Source organism: Populus trichocarpa, chromosome 17, assembly GCF_000002775.5.
Source record: "Populus trichocarpa isolate Nisqually-1 chromosome 17, P.trichocarpa_v4.1, whole genome shotgun sequence".
NCBI classification, from domain to species: Eukaryota; Viridiplantae; Streptophyta; class Magnoliopsida; order Malpighiales; family Salicaceae; genus Populus; species Populus trichocarpa.
Window position 1 is genome coordinate 13,803,321 of NC_037301.2, and position 19,337 is coordinate 13,822,657.

The 19,337-nt window shown below is 36.4% G+C and overlaps 4 protein-coding genes and 2 long non-coding RNA genes across 15 annotated transcripts in view; 3 read left to right on the top strand and 3 right to left on the bottom strand.

Moving 5' to 3' along the window:
• Positions 1-17,205, top strand: part of LOC127904518 (uncharacterized) — a 64,833-nt gene extending 47,628 nt beyond the window's left edge. The window contains exon 2 of the long non-coding RNA XR_008057794.1: positions 16,486-17,205. This is a non-coding gene — a long non-coding RNA (uncharacterized LOC127904518). The remainder of the gene's footprint in view (positions 1-16,485) is intronic.
• The window catches only part of LOC18106579 (putative disease resistance protein RGA1), a 67,467-nt gene extending 49,766 nt beyond the window's left edge, over positions 1-17,701 (bottom strand). Inside the window, exons 1-2 of one of the 6 annotated variants that reach the window (XM_052448647.1) lie at positions 16,641-17,701; positions 9,497-9,897 (exon numbers count right to left, since the gene is read on the bottom strand). In XM_052448647.1, the coding sequence (XP_052304607.1) occupies positions 9,497-9,897; positions 16,641-17,526 (1,287 nt within the window). In that variant the 5' untranslated portion in view covers positions 17,527-17,701. Of the gene's footprint in view, positions 1-9,496; positions 9,898-16,485 lie in introns of all 6 variants that reach the window. The other 5 variants (XM_052448645.1, XM_052448646.1, XM_052448643.1 and 2 more) reach the window with 5 other exon arrangements.
• Positions 1-19,337, top strand: part of LOC112325078 (NADH dehydrogenase [ubiquinone] iron-sulfur protein 1, mitochondrial) — an 89,534-nt gene that overhangs the window by 58,273 nt on the left and 11,924 nt on the right. The window contains exon 6 of one of the 2 annotated variants that reach the window (XR_008057792.1): positions 5,282-5,546. The exons of the other annotated variant lie outside the window; for it this stretch is intronic. The gene's annotated coding sequence lies outside the window, so the exon portion shown is untranslated. Of the gene's footprint in view, positions 1-5,281; positions 5,547-19,337 lie in introns of those variants that run through there. 2 annotated transcript variants of the gene reach the window in all.
• LOC18110262 (GDSL esterase/lipase 1) overlaps positions 1-19,337 on the top strand; it is a 54,777-nt gene that overhangs the window by 16,946 nt on the left and 18,494 nt on the right. Inside the window, exons 3-6 of one of the 4 annotated variants that reach the window (XM_052448653.1) lie at positions 267-380; positions 476-706; positions 790-1,051; positions 1,157-1,559. In XM_052448653.1, coding sequence (XP_052304613.1) covers positions 267-380; positions 476-706; positions 790-1,051; positions 1,157-1,380 — 831 coding nt within the window. In that variant the 3' untranslated portion in view covers positions 1,381-1,559. Of the gene's footprint in view, positions 1-266; positions 381-475; positions 707-789; positions 1,092-1,156; positions 1,560-19,337 lie in introns of those variants that run through there. The other 3 variants (XR_008057793.1, XM_052448652.1, XM_052448654.1) reach the window with 3 other exon arrangements.
• Positions 7,225-8,188, bottom strand: LOC18106578 (putative disease resistance protein RGA4). The gene has a single exon (XM_024588555.2). The coding sequence runs from the start codon at positions 8,122-8,124 to the stop codon at positions 7,546-7,548; it is 579 nt and encodes a 192-aa protein (XP_024444323.2). The 5' UTR covers positions 8,125-8,188; the 3' UTR covers positions 7,225-7,545.
• Positions 12,614-13,657, bottom strand: LOC112323286 (uncharacterized). The gene is made up of 4 exons (XR_008057795.1): positions 13,416-13,657; positions 13,086-13,296; positions 12,894-12,970; positions 12,614-12,818 (listed from the first exon to the last, which is right to left on the bottom strand). It is a non-coding gene; the product is annotated as an uncharacterized LOC112323286 (long non-coding RNA).

Below are 19,337 nucleotides of genomic sequence, written 5' to 3' on the forward strand. Positions count from 1 at the left end.
AATGTTTTGTGACAGCTCAATATGCAAATCTACCTTTAATTCCGCCATATCTACAACCTGGTAACCATCAATTTATGGATAGAGAAAACTTTGAGTCAAAAGGGGAAAATCTTCAAGGAATGGTATGACTGTCGTCATGTTGTTTTTTCTTGGTGGGGTCTTCAATGCTATTGATACCCACCACTTTTCGTCTTTTTATAAATTAATTAAACTCGAGATCTCGTCTTTTTGTAAATTAATTAAATCTTTTTATAAACTCTTTCAAGGTGATAAGCTCTGAGAGACAACAACATCTACAATCCAGTAATCATCGATTTATAAATGGAGAGAACTTTGCATCATCTGGAGCTGGTGCTCTTGTTGAAACTCATCATGGACGGGTATGTCAAGAATACAAAGTTTACTGTCTTAGATATGTTCCGTAACTGTTTTTTTTTTTTTTTTGGTTTTTCATTTTTTTCCCTTTTCTTTGAAGGTGATAAGCCTTAGCACTCAACTAAGCTATTTCAAGCGTATGAAAAGGCAGTTAAGGCTTCAACTAGGTGAAGCAGAAGCTAAAAAATTGCTGTCCACAGCAGTTTACATGTTCAGCATTGGAGGCAATGACTACTTTGCAGCTCTAACACCAACGCACAGTTTGCTTCAATTATATTCAAGAGAAGAGTATGTTGGGATGGTTATTGGCAATATAACAACAGTGATCCAAGTAATTTAGCATGCTAAAGAACCATTCTTTCTCTTCTTTCCAAGTTGATCATGGATTATGATTGCGTAATTTTACTGTTCCAGGAAATATACAAGATAGGAGGGAGGAAATTTGGATTGTCAACGTTGATCGCTTTGGGTTGTCTACCATCCTTGAGAGCAGCTAAACAGGAAAGAACAGGTGTGTCAGGCTGCTTGGATGAAGCTACAATGTTTGCAAAGCTACACAACAGAGCACTCCCTAAAGCACTCAAAGAGCTTGAGGGACAACTAGAAGGATTTAGATACTCAATTTTTGATGCCTACGTTGCTGGAAGGGAGAGAATTAATAACCCTTCAAAATATGGTAATTCCTGTCTATAAGCATTAAATAATTAAAAATCAAGGTCCCTATATAGATTTCCTATCCTTGTTATGAATTTAAATGTGATTTCTCCATATATATATGAAGGTTTCAAGGAGGTTCAAGAGGCATGTTGTGGCAGTGGTCCTTACAGAAGCCTCCGTACTTGTGGTCAGAAAGGATATCAATTATGCGACAATGCAAGTGAATATTTCTTCTTTGATGCGGCTCATCCAACTGAGAGTGCCAACAATCAATTTGCGAAGCTAATGTGGAGTGGAAGTCTTGACATCGTGAAGCCTTACAATCTTAAAACACTGTTTGAGGAATAGCCGAAAATAGAGTTTATTTTTAACGAAATGCTACGTTCGTTTTCCTGCTGATCTATCAATTTGCCTTTTGATTTATGGAAAAGTCCAACTTGCTTTGGCCTTGTGTTTTTCTGGGACCTCTTTCACGGTTGTAGACCATGCATGGCCAAAATTTCTAAATAAAAAATTTAAAATTCCGATGAATTTCATGGTATTGTGTGAGTAATATATTATTACTTTATTTTAATAATTGAAATATCAAAATGAAGAAAGAGAGAAAATCATGTGGGAAATACCTTGTTTTCCACCTCTTGCAAAAAACCTTCATTGCTGAAACAAACATGTTTCTAATTTTAATTTGTTCATTTAAAATTCTCAAGAAAACTTCAAGAACTTTCAAATTAAAAGATATATATAGCTAGATACCGTTTAGTTATTGTTTTAAAATAAAAACAATAAAAACAATAAAAACATGTTTTTCTATACTTTTTATAAAAACAAAATACAAAAATTTACTCCAAAACTAATTTCCTGATAAACAACTCTTTGATCAGTTAAAATCAAACTTTAATTGAATAATTAATCAACTCGTTCACCATGTGCACACATAAAAATATATATTAATTTCAGCTTCCATCATCCAGCAACCACGAAGTAACCTCCCTCCCTCCCTCATTTTTTATGCTTTATTTCGACAACAAACATAAAAAAAAAATATTCTGACAATATTATTGATTTTATATTTAAACTATTTTTTATCAATTTTATTCCTAAATTATTTTGATTTCTCAATCATAACTTACATAACGGAAACTGTTTAATTCTTTATAAAATAATGTTGTTTTTATAAGAAAAATATGCAATTTTGATGAAAATACGAATGAAAATTGAGTGTGAAACTGGAAAAACAAATGCCAAATATAAAATGCTAGATAAATATTGGAAGAAAACTTAAAATAAATGTGGCTAGATGACAAATTTTCAAATCTTAGAGGATCAATTAAAATCAAACCTTAATTGAATAATTAATCAACTCGTTCACCACGTACACGCATAAAAAAATATTTCAGCTTCCATCACCCAGAAACCTCCCTCCCTCCCTCATTTTTTATGGTTTAATTCTATAATAAACTTCAAGCTATTAGGACAATATTGAATTTATATTTAAACTATTTTTATATCAATTTCATTCCTAAACTATTTTAATTATAATCATTCCTAAATTAGAGTCATCAGATCATATGTTGCTACAATGCAATTTTTCTATGGATAAAATTTATTTTATGGTGTTGGTGGGGTGTCTTTTGGAGTGTTCCTGTAGAAATTTGAAGCAGAGTAATGAAGAGACGTGAGACAGTTCAGTTGCGAAACAGAGTTATTCATTCATACCTCTTTCTTATGCTGTACATGTTATATATAGAGTGGGAAAAACTTGCAGCAAGGAAAGACAATCTTGCGTATATTTTCTCCCATGATTATTGCTAAGATTGTATGCTAATAATAAATACACAATCACATCTAAACTAGATAATAAATAAGTAATACTTGATGAGTTGTTGCAAATAGTTAGGTTTCAGAGAAAGACATGGCAACTCCTCCTTTATGGGTATTGCTTGGAGTATCCGGTTAACCGGAAATAATTTGGTTTTCAATGATATACAACGAAATATGAAGTCATGCTTCTCTTTAACCCTCCACTGGCTGTCCGCATGGTTACAAAATTAATGTGAAGAGCATTTCAATCGCTGCATTCACCAAGTTGAATGATTCTCATTTTTTCCTTTGTATTGGTAGAAGGCATCTATAGACGAAGGCAACCATTTCTCTCCATGGATGCTATATACTTCATCCAACCAACAAAATAGAAGTAATATATTTTTCTCTGCAGACATGTACAGACAAAGTTCTTCTCTGCATGGAGACCTGTGAACCCTGACTTTTTTTTTTTATATAATTAATGTGGGTGTTCGGGTTAGCTTACGTATACTTTGATTAATTCTATCCCATGAGCCTTGAAGTTAATGATGATATAAGCCTTCAATAATCTTAAGAAAATTCGAATTCATAATCATTAAATAGTAAACTTAAAATTTAACTAGTTGAGTTACCCCTCAAGATTTCTGATACCTTAACTCTTGTTTACACACAATGCCGGCGGTGCTAGTTAGGGGTGATCATTTTCGGTTCGGTTCGGTTTTTATCAAAAAAAAAGTAACCAAACCAAATTTTTTTTTAAAAAAAACCGAAACTGAACCGAAATCGATTCAAACCGACCGGTTTCAGTTTGGTTTTTTAGGATAAAAACTGGTTTGGCTCCGTTTTCTCAGTTTTGGCTCGGTTTTTTTCCGGTTTTGGCTCTGTTTTTTTGGTTTGGCTCGGTTTTTTCGGTTTGGGTCTGGTTCGGTTCGGTTTTTTTTTGTTTTAGGCTTATAAAACCGAAACCGAACCGGCCAGTTTTTTTAAAATTTTAATCGGTTTTTTTTTACGGTTCGGTTTTTTTATTATTTTCTTGATTTTCAGTTTTTTTCTCACTCTATCGATGTTTTTTTTTACAATAAAGAAGGCTGGTGTTCTTACTATTAGTTTTTTTTTTATTATTATTATTATAAATTAAAGATCATTAATGGAATCTGCTATGGAAAGAATATTCCGTTAGCAATTCTAATTTTTTAGATTTTTTTATTCCGACAGCAATTTTTAATGCTAGCAAAATATTCCATTGCTATTTTTATAGGTATTAGAAATCATTAACGGGATAAAACAATTTTATGAGCAACTTTTTAAAGATAATATTTCATTAGTAATTCCATTGATATTTTCTGCTAGTGTTTAAAAATTAATAATTTCTAATAATAACAAAATTCTCTCTAAATACTGATAGAATACTCTTTTAGCATTCCTTAATTTTCTGCTAGTGTTTAACGTAAATAACTTCCTTTTGTTTTTCAATTAAACAAATTATCATACTTTAAATTGCATACTGATATATTTTTTTTCTTGCTTTAAAAATTAACTTAAAAACTTACATGTAGTATAACAAGAGTTATTGCACCAATGAGAACTAAATACCATTATCTTGTAAAAAAAAAGAAGAAGAAGGTTGCAGTTGAGAAATAATTTATTTCCATTTTAATTTTGTATTTTTGGACAATTGTGTTTAGGTTTTTTTGGGCTAATAATTTATTATTATTTAAAATTTTTAAGGATGTTTATTAAATTATTTTTTTGATGAAAATAATGAAAATAAATTTTTAGATAAAAATAACATCCTCTCAATTTTTAGTCACTTTTACTAGAATTTAGATGTGGAAGTTACACGTCATTTGTTTCTTAAAAAAAATTAGAAAGATAACAAATTTGAAAAAATAATAAAAAAAAGCCTTGAGATGCAGTGGCATAGGCTAGCAGACCCGCATGCTTAGATTTATTTTTAAAGGTTCCATCTTGCTAAGCCACCTAGTCCTGTGTGCCTTGCTTTTTTAAAAAAAAAATTCCAATAATTTTAGTGTGATTTCTTAAATTTTAATTAATCAAATATTTATTAGGTATATTATTTTATTAGATTCTTAAAGTGATTAAGTATATATTTAGATATTATTTTAGTTAAAGTCGATCATTTTTTACCATGTTTTAGAATAAAATTATTTTTTTATTATTAGCAAGTATTCTTTTTATACATCTTATTATATTTTTTTTTCTTAAACAAAATTAACATATTATTTTAGTATTAGAGTATTTTTTATCATATAATTATGACTGATTCTATAGAGAATTTCTATATGACTGATTCTATTACCAGGGCATCAAAGATAATGGCTCAATGCAGTTCACTGCTGCTAAAGAAGTGAGTTCTTGATTTGTTTTATCTTTCCAAAAAACTTGCAAATTCACTTTTATTTGTATAATCATTCAAGCCGTGCAGGGCCTTGTTTGGCAAAGGGGCAAGCTTGTGGAACTTTGGAAGTACATCCAATAAGGTTACTTTTGGATTCTGTTTATTTCACTGTAACATGTCCAATGTAATAGCATTTCCCTGTAACCTTTTTGTGTGTAAGACACTGGACTTCCCAGGTTTTTTTTGGCTCAATCTTATAAGATGCTCCAGTTTGCGGCAGCATCTGCTTTTGTTCACCAATTCTATTTAATAAAGAAACATCCTCGTGGAGTGACGTTATCTTTTTAGTTAATTCTTATCCATGGTGGGCTAGTGTGTTAATTAAAAAAGCAGGTTGTCTCCTCATTACTTGATAAGCTCTTTGTTCACAACTGTTGAAAACCATATTCAGGGAGTTTCCTTTTAGCAAGTTTCAAGTAGCTCACTGTTTGGTCTCTAACCCTCCACGAGTGCATTTTGCCATCTCCATTGCAAGCTTCTGTAGCTTCTTACCCTTTAAGCATCTTGCCATGATCTCAACCCATTTGCTATGCGGTATGGACTCCAATTTGTCCCAGTTTAGCAAACTGTAAGGTGCTACTTTGGCAGTTAGGGACAATCTAGCTATTAAGAAGGAATGCCTACCTCCTTCATGCATTGCAAGATTCATTGGATTTTACATCAAATTAAAAAGGGCTGTTGTGTAGCAGACTTGGTATTTGAAGATATTTGAAAACAACAATAAAGAAAACAATTGGAGATATTTGAAGCACGTTGTGTTGCACATTGATCATGGAAACATCTCATAAAACTAGAGTAATTATTTATTTTGCTCCTTAAATTCATCTAAAATTGATGGTGTTGCTCATAGACGATCAGAAGCATTATTTCTACAAGTTCCATGGCCAGTAATATCAGTTTCCCGTGACTCTGTCAAGTTCATGAGCAGAATTGGTATCGTCTTGAGAAGCAGAATCAGCATTTCCACAACAAATTTTCATAATATTATTACAGCATCTACTAAATTGAAGCGTGCTAAAAGTGGCTCCATGACTAACACCAGTTGTTGCAGGAACAACTGGTGTTAGTCAAACTGATTGGATGATGGGGGTTGGACATAAGGTTAGAAAGATTTTCCATGATGTTACCAGCACTGTTTACCTATAAAATCTAAAAGGAGGAGCCATTGGCATCTGTTAAGGCATTTTTTATTGTTTCTTGTAAATCAGGGAGAATCAAGCTCAAGACTTGTTGATTAGTCTAGTTCTAATCACTGTCTTTTAAGTGCATTGATTAATTAAAAATGCAAGTCAATCTTGTTTTTTTTTTCATAGAGCATTTACCTGATCTTTATGTTTTCATCTCATAATTGAAGGTTTAATCAAGGTTATGCATGCTGATGTTACAGCCAGATTAGAAGGGGTGATTATGCATAACAGAGAGGATCCTGTAATTCCAATAGGTGCCAGCAAATGGTCATCAGTTGACTACTCACCATCCAAAGTCTAGTGCCATAATATCTTTGAATTGTCATCCCCTCCTTTGGCCACTTCTATGTCATCCTCTGACGCTAAACCAAGGAAGCCTGCACTTTTGCTGATTAGTAACATCAATTCTGGAAACAGAACATCTTGTTCTCACCAGTATTTCATCAGTGAGAAAACGAGAATTACATCATCAGTATAATTTCCTACTCCATTCCTTTCCTTCTATGGCTATGGATCGATGGCATTACTATCATTTCCTTTGATAATGAAAACCAAAAAGGATTTTCAGAAAGGAGAATCTGATTAAAGATTGATTCCTGCAAAGAACTTTCAGAATGCCCTGAAGTGGCTTCTGGAGGAATGTCTGGCAGATGACTACTTGGTGTTCTACTTCTCAGGACATGCATTCAGAGTTCTAGCAACCTGATTTCAATGTCGATGCCTCAACTAGGAAAATCAGAATTCAGAGTTCTAGCTAAATGTTATCAAGAACACACCAGAAGATCCTCAAAATGAAGATATTTATGATTTATAAAATAAGACAAACAAAGATAGTATGAAGTAGAATTGCAAGTACAAGGTAATGGTAACTCAAGGTTCATGTGGTCTCGCTCTTGTAATTTACAAGGCTAAGTAAAGAAAGAAAAGGCATGAACAACAATTTCACCAAAAGAAAATACGCGGGGAAGGAAATTAAGATGAAATCTTTATACCCATAAATGCAATGCCAAAAAGTCCAATTGCTGTAATCTATTACAATCCCCAATGTCCCCGTCATTCCAATGTTGATGCGTCCAATCCATTCAAGGATTCTTGGATCGCTTTTCAGTTGATTTCAATGTCAGGGATGTGAGCTATCTTAGGCCAGTCCTTTCCTCTCTCTTTCTCACACCTTTTCTCCAAATTTGGACAATCGTAGATCACTAGAGATAGGAGAGAAGTGAGATGTTGGATACTATCTGGCAATGAATTCAGCTCGGGACATCGATAAAGCCCCAAATACTCAAGTGCTGTCAGATGTCGCACTCCCTCAGTTAGCGATGCAAATTGATTACAACCTTGAATCAAAAAGCGACGAAGAGAAGATAAGCCACACAGCCCATTCATTGGCAAAGAATTTAATCTTCCACAATCAGCTATGTGTAAAACCTCCAGAGAAGTGAGGTTCCGAAGACCTTCCTCTGGCAAGCTTTCAAGTTCATCACACCACTGAATGGACAAACTTTTAAGAGCAGAAAGGTTATCTAATACCTTATTTGACAAAGATTGTAGATTTTGCAGATAAAAAATTCGTAAATCCTCAAGGAGCGTATGATTTTGCAATAACCCATCGGGAAGCTCCCTCACGTTGGGAATCCATGAAATATGAAGAGAAGTGATAGAAACGAGATTCCCAACTGACATCAGCAATGACACATTCCCTCCCTGGATATCTAATTTTTTTTATAGAGGGTATAGTTGGTATTTCGTTCAACACAGGGTAATCAACTATGTTCAATTCTCGAAGGCGAGGAAAAGTACACGCAGCCCATTGCTCTAATCTCTCCATTGAATCGAAAGTCAGCGTCTCCAAAGATGGGAATGGATCTTCCTCATCTCCATACACATTGTTGTCAATACACTTCACACCATCCATTGCATGTAACTTAAGATTCTTGAGGAACTGCAGTTTCCCGAATGGTGGAAGTTGTTCACAGTTATGACATGCTTTTAGCTCCATCTCCACTAGATTTGGTAGCATCAAGTTCAAGTTCATCATCCAATTATTTGGAAATTTTGAACCACCATATCCAACTAACCTCAACTTCTTCAGATTTGAATGAGGCTGAAGCCCTTCAAGGACCTCCTGCTCATTATTTGGTAGTGAACGCATAATGAAAGCTCCATTCACTTGCCATGATAAAGTCAATGATAGAAGAGCTGCCTTCAACTTCAAATTGGCAGTTCTTGCATCTGTTGAATTCTTAACATTATCAAGATCTGTGATACTCAATTCACCAGCAAGATTATTCAGCCTTTCCAGCTCCCCTATGAAACGACCATCCTCCTTGCCCACAATGAACAAGGTAAGCTTTCGCAGGCATATCAATTGCCCCATTCCACAAGGCATAAATCGAAGTGAATGGCAACCCGTGATGTCAAGATATACGAGACTTTTCATCTCCTTCATACCTTTCGGTAATTGGATGAGTTCTCTGCAATCTCTCAGATCTAGTGTCTGGAGGTTTTGGAGAGAGGTTATACATTCAGGCAGTGTTATGATCCAGGAGCCTGACACATCTAGATACCTTAGATGTTTCAAATCACAAATTGACTTTGGCAATTTCTTCATCCGGACATTTCTTAAACTCAAGGCTCGATGTTTTTGACTAGAAGAATACATATTAAGGCTCTTTCCCCATCGCTTTTGAATCCAATCATAATCCACCAAAAGACATGAGCGCAGTGAATGGACATTGAGAAGTTTTTCTTCCGGAGGAGCTACTTGTCTGTGGTTAAAAGCTACATGACGAACAGTTTTAGGAATTTCCAACTCCTCATGGCCTTCGGTGTTATAGCATTCTTGTACTGCAATGGATTGAGCAAGATCATGCATAAGATCATGCATTTTACATGTTATGTTGCCAAATCCATCATCCTCGACCTCTTGCAGAAATGACCTTCCCACTAGTTCATTGAATATCTCAATGCCCATGACGTGCAAATCCATTTCTCTTCTGCAAGAAATAAAACCATTTGCCATCCACAAAGCAACCAACTCCTCCCTCCTCATCACGTGATCTTTTGGAAATATAGCGCAATACGCAAAGCATTGCTTCAAATGTGGTGATAGATTAGTGTAACTCAACCTCAAAGCAGGTAAAATCTTGCTTGCTTCTTCTCTTAGATCCCAAATCTCACTTTCTTTGACAGCTATCCACTGATCTTCATTATCTTTAAGCCGCATTAGGTTCCCGAGTGCCTTTATAGCTAAAGGAACACCACCACACTTCTTCACTATTGATACTCCAATGGCTTCCAGGTGTGCCCACTCCTCTGTCCTTCTCATCCAAAATGCAAGCCGTTGAAACAAATGCCAAGAATCTTCTTCAGACAATCTCCCCATTTGCTGGACAAAAGCTGTTGCCATTCTACGAGCAACCATCTCAATGCGCGTAGTTACTAACACAGCACTACCTTTAGCTCCGGACCTTAATACCTCTTTCAATTTATTCCACCTATCATCATAATCATCCCACACATCATCTAATACAAGCAAAAACTTTTTTCCAGTTAACTTTTGTTGGAGGCGTTGTTGCAAGGGATCCAATTCTTGAATATCACATGAAGCACCATCAATGGACTCTATGATGGCTCTTGTTAATCTTCTTACATCGAAATCAGTAGATACGCACACCCAGATCCTCAAACTGAAATGTTGTTTAACCCTTTCTTCATTGTAGACCATTTGAGAAAGTGTTGTTTTCCCGAGTCCCCCCATTCCCCATATAGCATAAATAGGGAGATTGTCTGCATTTGCGAGCAGGATGTTGACTAGTTCTTCTTTCTCCTTGCCTCTTCCATAAATTTCTGATTCATTCACGAGTGAGCTGGTAAGCCGCCAATCGTAGGTATCAGCTGCTGTGTCCCCAACTCGTGGTGTTAAATTGAACTTGTTTTTCTCATTGGCAATGGCATCCAGTTTTTCTCTCACATTTTTCAATTTAAGCCCCATTTTCAATCGAAAAACTAGTGGATTATGACCAAAAGAAAAGAAGGATCTTACTCGATTTTTGAGATCTCTTCGCTGCAGAAGCCACTGAGCTTCAATTGCAAACTCATCCAGTACGTCATCAACAACATAAGCTGCATCCTTGAGGTCGCTGAGCCACACCTTGATAGGCTCACTCTTCCACTGCTTCTCCTCTGCATCTTGCAGCACAGCTTGAATGGTTCTGAACGTGCGCTTGAGATTTTCAAGCTCGGTCCTTAGGCCCCCAGCAAGTCCAAGATCTTGAAGAATTGGGGAACTCAAGTTCCCCATGATTGTACTCGCGAGAGCAGAAAGAATTGCATCAGCCATAGATTGTTGAGAAGAAGAAGTAGAAAAGGTGCAAGGACAACTAAAAGCAGGGGATGTGAGCAAGAAATGGTAAGTAAATATGAGAAATGGAAAGGGTGAAAGTGTTTCGTGATGGGATTTACTTCTGCTATCGATCTCTTTTTATTACTGATTTTAGTGTGGTGGTTCAATTTTATCAAAATATTAAAACTGCAGTCTCTTTAACTATACTGATTAGGCTCCACACGGTGCAGACTTGACTAGCCATGCCTGTCTGTATTAAAGCATTGAGGTTTCTGAGAAGCACCACGCCTGTGATTTGAAGACAACATTCCACCTTGATTTTTCCGGCGCTTGCCAAACCCGCGTGCTAGTGTTGAATAAAATATAAAATCACTATCAAACTTATATATTTAAAAAATAATAATTGAATATAATTTTTGCTAGTGTTGAAATTTATAACCATGGGACACAGATACGAGTTCTTAAATCATATTATGCCTCCAGGTTCTTTGACAATTGCAGATTACTTTAAGGGTGCTCAACGTAATAGGAAGAAAAATGAATAATTTTTTATTTTTTTCCCCTTTGGTTTTACATTTCGGTTTGACTAAAAAATACATTATCAATCCTTATATATATTTTTTTGTTTATAAAGTTTTTAGTATAGCCTGTACGAGCTCGGTCAATAATCTAGTTTCACTGATATATTAAACTATCCATGATTAATCATTTAGGATTAATGATTCAAGGGAAAAGCATGGAGTAATTTCAAGTGTATAAAGTAACTTTATTAAATCCAGTCACAACTAGAGATGTGATCTGCATTACCTCAAAACAAAATCTTTTTAAACCATTTCCAGGCACTGGAAATCTGGGTATCCATGAAGGTGATTGAAGTTAAGATTCCATTATTCAACACAAAATGCAGAATCAATCATAAGACAAGCAAGCAAAGGAATAACATCCCTTGCAGCCTCAAATACAAATGGAAACAAATTGAAAGATATCCATCCTACTGACAAATCTTTCCAAGATTCCGTGTAAGTACTACACTTCAGAATATTATGATTAATGAAAACCTAGCCTCTTTAACAAGTACTACTACTAACAACATTATTTTGTTTGAGGTGTTGCTTGAGATTCTCATGGCTTCCACAGGATGGTGGTTTCTACAATCATGGAAGTCGCAACATATAGATCCATGTTTGAAGCAGGCCTTATGTCCTCATAATACCCCTTTCCTTCTTTCTCTATGTCACGGCCAACACAAATGGAAATTGTTTCTTTTCCCTCTTACCCAATTGAAAGTACTAATATCCTCTGTTTCGTGCCGCCGTCCGGTAAGTCTCTGCTCAATCCCTTTCTCCGTAGACTGCAATGTGTTCTTTATGCCTCAGACCAAGCTTTTCAATTGCTTTCTTGATGACTTCATAGCCTCCTTCATTTCTCATAGACATAGCACTGAAAATGTGAAGAATTTTCAAGTATAAGATAAAAAAAAATATCAAGTGTGGAATAAAGAAGCAAATAAATTAAGCTTCAATCAACGATACAAATTTGAACCTGTAATTTTTGTGTGCCCCTGTTAAAGAACCAATTCAACCCAATAGCTTAAACTATTAGGTAAGGTCCCAGGATATGATTTATATTATTCTCTAACACACCCCCTCAAGTGAAAGCCTTTTGGGCTTTAAACTTGCACAGTCCCATATTACCTTGTGCTTAATTTTTATCAAATAAATGGGGATGGTGAGATTCGAACTCGTGACCGCTTGGTCATTAAGGCTCTGATACCATGTTAAAGAATCATCTCAACCTAAAAGCTTAAGCTATTAGGTAAGGTCCCAGGATATGATTTATATTATTCTCTAACACCCCGCTCCTTTCCAATCTTCTTGACAAAACAGAAGTCTAATTTCCTGAGAGCTCAGACGATAAAAGTACTGAAAACATGCACACTGGCAGCATCCAGTAGGGTACGATGAAATAAAAATTGACCTGAATTGGCTTTAGGATCGAATGAAAGCACAACTCCAGCAACCTCAGTAATCCTCTGTTGACATAAATATAGACATTTCAGAAAACAATAGAAATTGGAATAGTTGTACCATCTTCTGTATTCAAGTACCTCCAGATTGTACCGAGCTGCAGCCCATAATTCATCTCCAACAGAGATACCGACTGAAGGTCAGCTTGAAATTTCCACTGCATGAAAATGAAAATGGTTTAACGTTGTAAGACAGAACAAGATTAGAATGGTTCTAAACTAGAAACTGTAAGATCAAAATGGTAGAGGGGATATGCTCGTTCTTTTTTTTACCTCGCCCGACATCACTTCTCCGTTCATACCACTAATGTTCATACCGGCATACAGGCATGCCGTCTACTGTGCATCAACAATGCCGAAGGCTTCGTCAACACCAACACCACAGTAGTATGGTCCCCGAGGACCAGGATAACCACCAAGAGACCAACCAATAGGCCATTTAACATAGTTCTGCAGCAAGATGTATTCTTGCTCAAGATCATTCCTGGTTTTTTTTTATCATATTGCTCATTAATCATAATTATAAGACACTTTGCAGTTATCTTATAAGAAAAAAGAATGAAGAAAGTAAGGGTGGATTAGGATAGAATTTAAATAAAATACCAGAGCCCTTCAGCAACAACATCTGGAGTTCAAGCTTCTCATATGACTAATCCAATAAACATCAACATCGGAGAGAATGACATCAAGCTGTGGTGGCGATATCAAGTGGAAAGATATAAGGGAACAAAATTGCACTCACAAGGATGCTATTGCCCCTCTTAAACGGATCTCTGAAAATAGAATGCGGCCTGTTTCATTAAATAAAAGAGGTGTGAATTCAAAAATATTTAAAAATTAACAAAACAAAAAGTTACATAAAAAAAACTAAAACAAATTTTGAATTCACTGCGCACACAAACTCAGAGAAATGTGGACGATAATAGTGTATTTATTATTTTAACCTTAAAAAACTCATTTACATTATTTTCGGGGTCCAATTGTAATTGGACATGTCTATCATTATGAATTTGATTAGGATCTAGAATTTATATATATATTATATAGTGTAATGACTTGGATGCCCTTGATATGCAATAAAAATGGCTTCAATTGAGGGGTGATTTTAATTTTTTAATTAAAAAAACATAATGAATTAACTTTGTTGCCCTTTAAAACAAATATATTTTAACTGTGGTCTTAAGGTTACTCGTAATTTTTTTTCTTGGTCTTTTGGTAATCATTGGGTCAAGACAAGGGCGGGTCCGTTTTTCCAATTTGCGTAGCGTGGTTCATGTAATCTTTAGCTAAATGCAATTTCACCAAAAGAAAATATGTGGGGAAGGAAATTACAATAAAATCTTTATACCCATAAATGCGATGCCAAAAAGTCCAATCTTTATACAGTAATCTATCACAATCCCCAATGTCCCCATCATTCTAATGTTGATGCATCCAATCCATCAAAGGATTCTTTGATTGCTTTTCAGACGAATACAATGTGAAGGATGTTAGCTATCTTAGGCCAGTCCTCTCCTAAATCTTTCTCACATCTTTTCTTTAAATTTGGACAATCGTAGATCACTAGAGATTGGAGAGAAGTAAGGTATTGGATACTCTCTGGCAATGAATTCAGCTCTGGACATCCATTAAGCTCCAAATTCTCAAGTGCCGTCAGATGCCGCACTCCCTCTGATAGAGATGTGAATTTATCACAATGTCCAACATGTAACTTGCGAAGAGAAGATAAGCCACACAGCCCATTCATTGGCAGACAATTTAATCTTCCACAAGACCATATCTCTAAAACCTCCAAGGAATTGAGGTTACGAAGACCTTCCTCTGGCAAGCTTTCAAGTTTCCCGCAATTCCAAATCTCCAAGTTTTTAAGAGCAGAAAGGTTATCTAATACCCTATTTGACAAAGACTCCAAATCTGGCATCCCATAAATTACTAAGCTTTCAAGGAGGGTATGATTTTGCAAAAACCCATCGGGAAGCTCCCTCACATTTGGAATATCTATTATAAAAAGGAAGGTGATTGAAGTGAGATTCCTAACTGACATCAGCGACGAAGCATTCACTCCATCGATGTGTACTGTTTTGATGGAGGGTATAATTGGTATTTCGTTCAACACAGGGCAACAGACTACCGTCAATTCTCGAAGGCGAGGAAAAGTACACGCAGCCCATTGCTCTAATCCCTCCATTGAATCGAAAGTCAGCGTCTCCAAAGATGGGAATGGATTCTGCCCATCTCCATACACATTGCTGTCAATACTCTTCACACCATCCATTCCACGCAATACAAGACTCTTGAGGAACTGCAGTTTCCCCAATGGTGGAAGTTGTTCACAGTTGGGAAATGCTGATAGCTCCATCTCTACCAGATTTGGTAGCGTCATGTTCAAGTTCATCATCCAATTAGGAAATCTTGAACCTCCATATCCACATATCCTCAACTTCTTCAGATTTGAATGAGGTTGAAGCCCTTCAAGGACCTCCTCGTTATTTACCTGAATAACACTCTTTCTTTGTTGCCGTGGCACAAATGACCGAGGGTCAAAAAGGTAATATCCATTCCCATTCCAAGATAAAGTCAGTGATAAAAGAGCTGTCTTCAACTTCAAATTGACACTTGTGGCATCTTTTAAATTCTTAACATTCACAAGATCTGCGATTCTCAATTCACCAGCAAGATTATTCAGCCCTTCCAGCTCACTTATGCGATGACCATTCTCCCCACCCACAATGAACATGGTAAGTTTTCGCAGGCCTATCAATTGCCCCATTCCAGCAGGCATAAATCGAAGTAAATAACAATCTGTGATGTCAAGATAGACAAGATTTCTCATGTGCTTCATACCTTTTGGTAAATGGATGAGATTATTGCAACCTCTCAGATCTAGTGTCTGGAGGTTTTGGAGAGAGGTTGTACTTTCAGGTAGTGTTCTGATCCGAGAGCCTGACACATCTAGATACCTTAGATGTTTCAAATCACAAATTGACTTCGGCAATTTCTTGGCCCGCATATTTCTTAAACTCAAGGCTCGATGTTTTCGACCAGGAATCTTTCCCCATCCATACCAATAATATTCATTCCTCAAAAGAAGTGAGCGAAGTGATAGGACCTTGAGAACTTCATAAGATGAAGCTACTGATTCGTTATAAAAAGCTACATGACGGACAGTTTTAGGAATTTCCAACTCCCCATCGCCTTCTGTCGTATAGCATTCTAGTACTGCAATGGATTGTGCAAGATCATGCATAAGATCATGCATTTTACATGTTATGTTGCCAAATCCATCACCCTGGACCTCTTGCAGAAATGACCTTCCCACTAGTTCATTGAATATCTCAATACCCATGACGTGCAAATCCATTTCTCTTCTGCAAGAAATAAAGCCATTTGCCATCCACAAAGCAATCAGCTCCTCCCTCCTCATCACCTGATCTTTTGGAAATATTGCGCAATACGCAAAGCATTGCTTCAAATGTGGTGATAGATTAGTGTAACTCAACCTCAAAGCAGGTAAGATCTCGCTTGCTTCTTCTCTTAGATCCCAAATCTCACTTTCTTTGACAGCTATCCACTGATCTTCACTTTCTTTTGGCCGCATTAGGTTCCCTAGTGCCTTTATAGCTAAAGGAACACCACCACACTTCTTGACAATTGATACTCCAATGGCTTCCAGGTGTGCCCGCTCCTCTTTCCTTCTCATCCCGAATGCAAGCTGTTGAAACAACTGCCAAGAATCTTCTTCAGACAATCTCCCCATGTGCCTGACAGGAGCTGTTGCCATTCTATGAGCAACCATCTCAATACGCGTAGTTACTATGACAGCACTACCTTTAGCTCCACACCTTAATACCTCCTTCAATTTATTCCACCTATCACCATAATCATCCCACACATCATCCAATACAAGCAAAAACTTCTTTCCATTTAACTTCTGTTGGAGGCATCGTTGCAAGGGATCCAATTCTTGAAGACCACAAGGAGCACCATCAATGGACTCTATGATGGCTCTTGTTAATCTTCCGAGATCGAAATCAGTAGATACACACACCCAGATCCTCAAACTGAATTGTTGTTTAACACTTTCTTCATTGAAGACCAGTTGAACAAGTGTTGTTTTACCCAGCCCCCCCATCCCCATTATAGCATGAATAGGGAGATCACCTGAAGTAGTGAGCAGCATGTTGATTAGTTCCTCTTTCTCCTTGCCTCTTCCATAAATTTCTGATTCATTCACCGAAGACCAAGTCTGACGCTGAACAAAACTATCTGCTTCCATCTCCACAGCGCCCTCTGTTAGGTGGAAATTTTGTCTCTCCTTGGCAATGGCATCTAGTTTTTCTCTAACATTCTTCAATTTATGAGCCATCCTTTGTCGAAAAACAAGTGGATTATGTTTGCTAGAAAAGAAGGATCTTACTCGATTTTTGAGATCTCTTCGCTGCAGAAGCCACTGAGCTTCAATTGCAAACTCATCCAGTACATCATCAACAACATAAGCTGCATCCTTGAGGTCGCTGAGCCACACCTTGATAGGCTCACTCTTCCACTGCTTCTCCTCTGCATCTTGCAGCACAGCTTGAATGGTTCTGAACATGCGCTTGAGATTTTCAAGCTCGGTCGTTAGGCCCCCAGCAAGTCCAAGCTCTTGAAGAAATAAAGAATTCAAGTTCCCCACGATTGTACTCACGAGAGCAGAAACAATAGCATCAGCCATAGCTTGTTTTGGAATGGAAAAGAAGAAGTAGAAAAGGTGCAAGGAAAACTAAAAGCAAGGGAGGTGAGCAAGAAATGACAAGTAAATATTGAGAAGACAGAGCAGTATGAGATGAAAAATGGAAAAGGCAAACAGCAGTCTCGGATTATATTGATTAGGCTCCACACGGTGCAGGCTTGACTTGGCTATTCCAATTAAACTCATTTTTTATTTTTAAATCAATTTAATATTCAATTAAAAAAATAAATTGAATAAACTACAAAAATTTAGTTATAAAACTGAAATAACTAAATAAAAAAAATTAAAATAAATTATAAAATTTAATTTTCAATTAATCTAATTTCAACATGAACACAACATTGGTTATGGAAAAGAGAAGTGCAGAAGGACCAAATAATTGCTCACTCCGTGGAATAATCAAATATTAATCTATCTTGGACATGAATAGAGAAAGGTTATTATATTTTCAAATATTTGTGATTTTAGAGTGCAGACTTGAGGTTTGACTAACATTGAAGTTTCTGAGCAGCAACACGGCTGTGATTCGAAGACAACATCGATCTGTCAACTTGAATTTCCTTGTTGGTTACTAAACGTCTTCTTCCCGCGCTTGCCAACCCGCGTGGCTCTACACACGGTGCGGACTTGACTAGCCATGCCTGTATTAAAGCAATTGAAGTTTCTGAGAAGCAACACTGCTGTGATTTGAAGACAACATTCCACCTTGATTTTTCTTTTCAATTGAAGTTTTTTCTTTCTCAAATAATTATCTATGCAAAAGTCAAAATGTATTTTTATAAAGAATAATTACTTTCTCAAATAATTCTGATTATAAAACTTTAAATACCATTGAAAATGAATTCAACAAGAAAAACACAAACATGCCTAGTTGCTCATATGCTAATGTACTTATCCACTACTGTGCTAATCTGTGAAATATTTTTGTAGAAAAAAACTCTCAAATTTCTCTTTGTTCTTTGTTGCACCATCGAAAGAGAAATCCAAAGTGATAATGCAACATCCAAAAGTTGATCCCTTGCACTGTATTATGGAATGTTTTATTATGTATATTTATATTTATCCTGTATTTACTTTATATAGGATTCTGATCATGTGTAGTATACTACATGGTTAGTATTATGTACAACCCTATACCTATATATATATTACATGAGGGGAGGGCTGATTCATTCAACACGGCCTCCAGAATATATTTCTAAACACGTCTTCTCCCTTAACTTCAACATGGTATCAGAGCAATATATTTTTCCTCTACAACCAGCGCCTCCCCTTCTCTTCTCAGTGTTCTGTGTCTCCAGTGTTCTGTTTTCTGCAGTATTTACAACCAGCACTCCTCAATCATGGATCCTACTGCACTTCAATCTGCTCCTCTTCAATCTGCTCCTCTCCAATCTGCTCCTCCTCTCACAACAAACACGCAATCTGCTCTTCCTGCAAATTCTCCAATATTGCAATCTGCGTCAGGTTTTTCAGTGGCACCTCCACCTGGATTTTTTGCGCCATCACCTGTTCATTCACTTGGATGTAGTTTTCCTCTAACAATGGCAGCAATACCTTCCTCTGCACCGACTGTTTCAACACATTCTGGACTCCCCTCTGCTGCGTCAATTGTTCCCAACACACATCTTCATGGTGCTGCGGTAGTTCCTCTCTCAAATACTCATCAGGTTATCTCCTTGAAACTGACCAACAATAACTACTATACTGGAGAATGCAAATGAAACCATATTTGTTGGGTCAGGGTGTGTATGCTTTTGTTGACGGGTCTTATCCTTGTCCTGCACTCTATG

Coding starts and splice junctions, on each gene's coding strand:
- LOC18106578 (XM_024588555.2), bottom strand. CDS start 8,124: ATGTCAGTTGGGAATCTCGTTTCTATCACTTCTCTTCATATTTCATGG.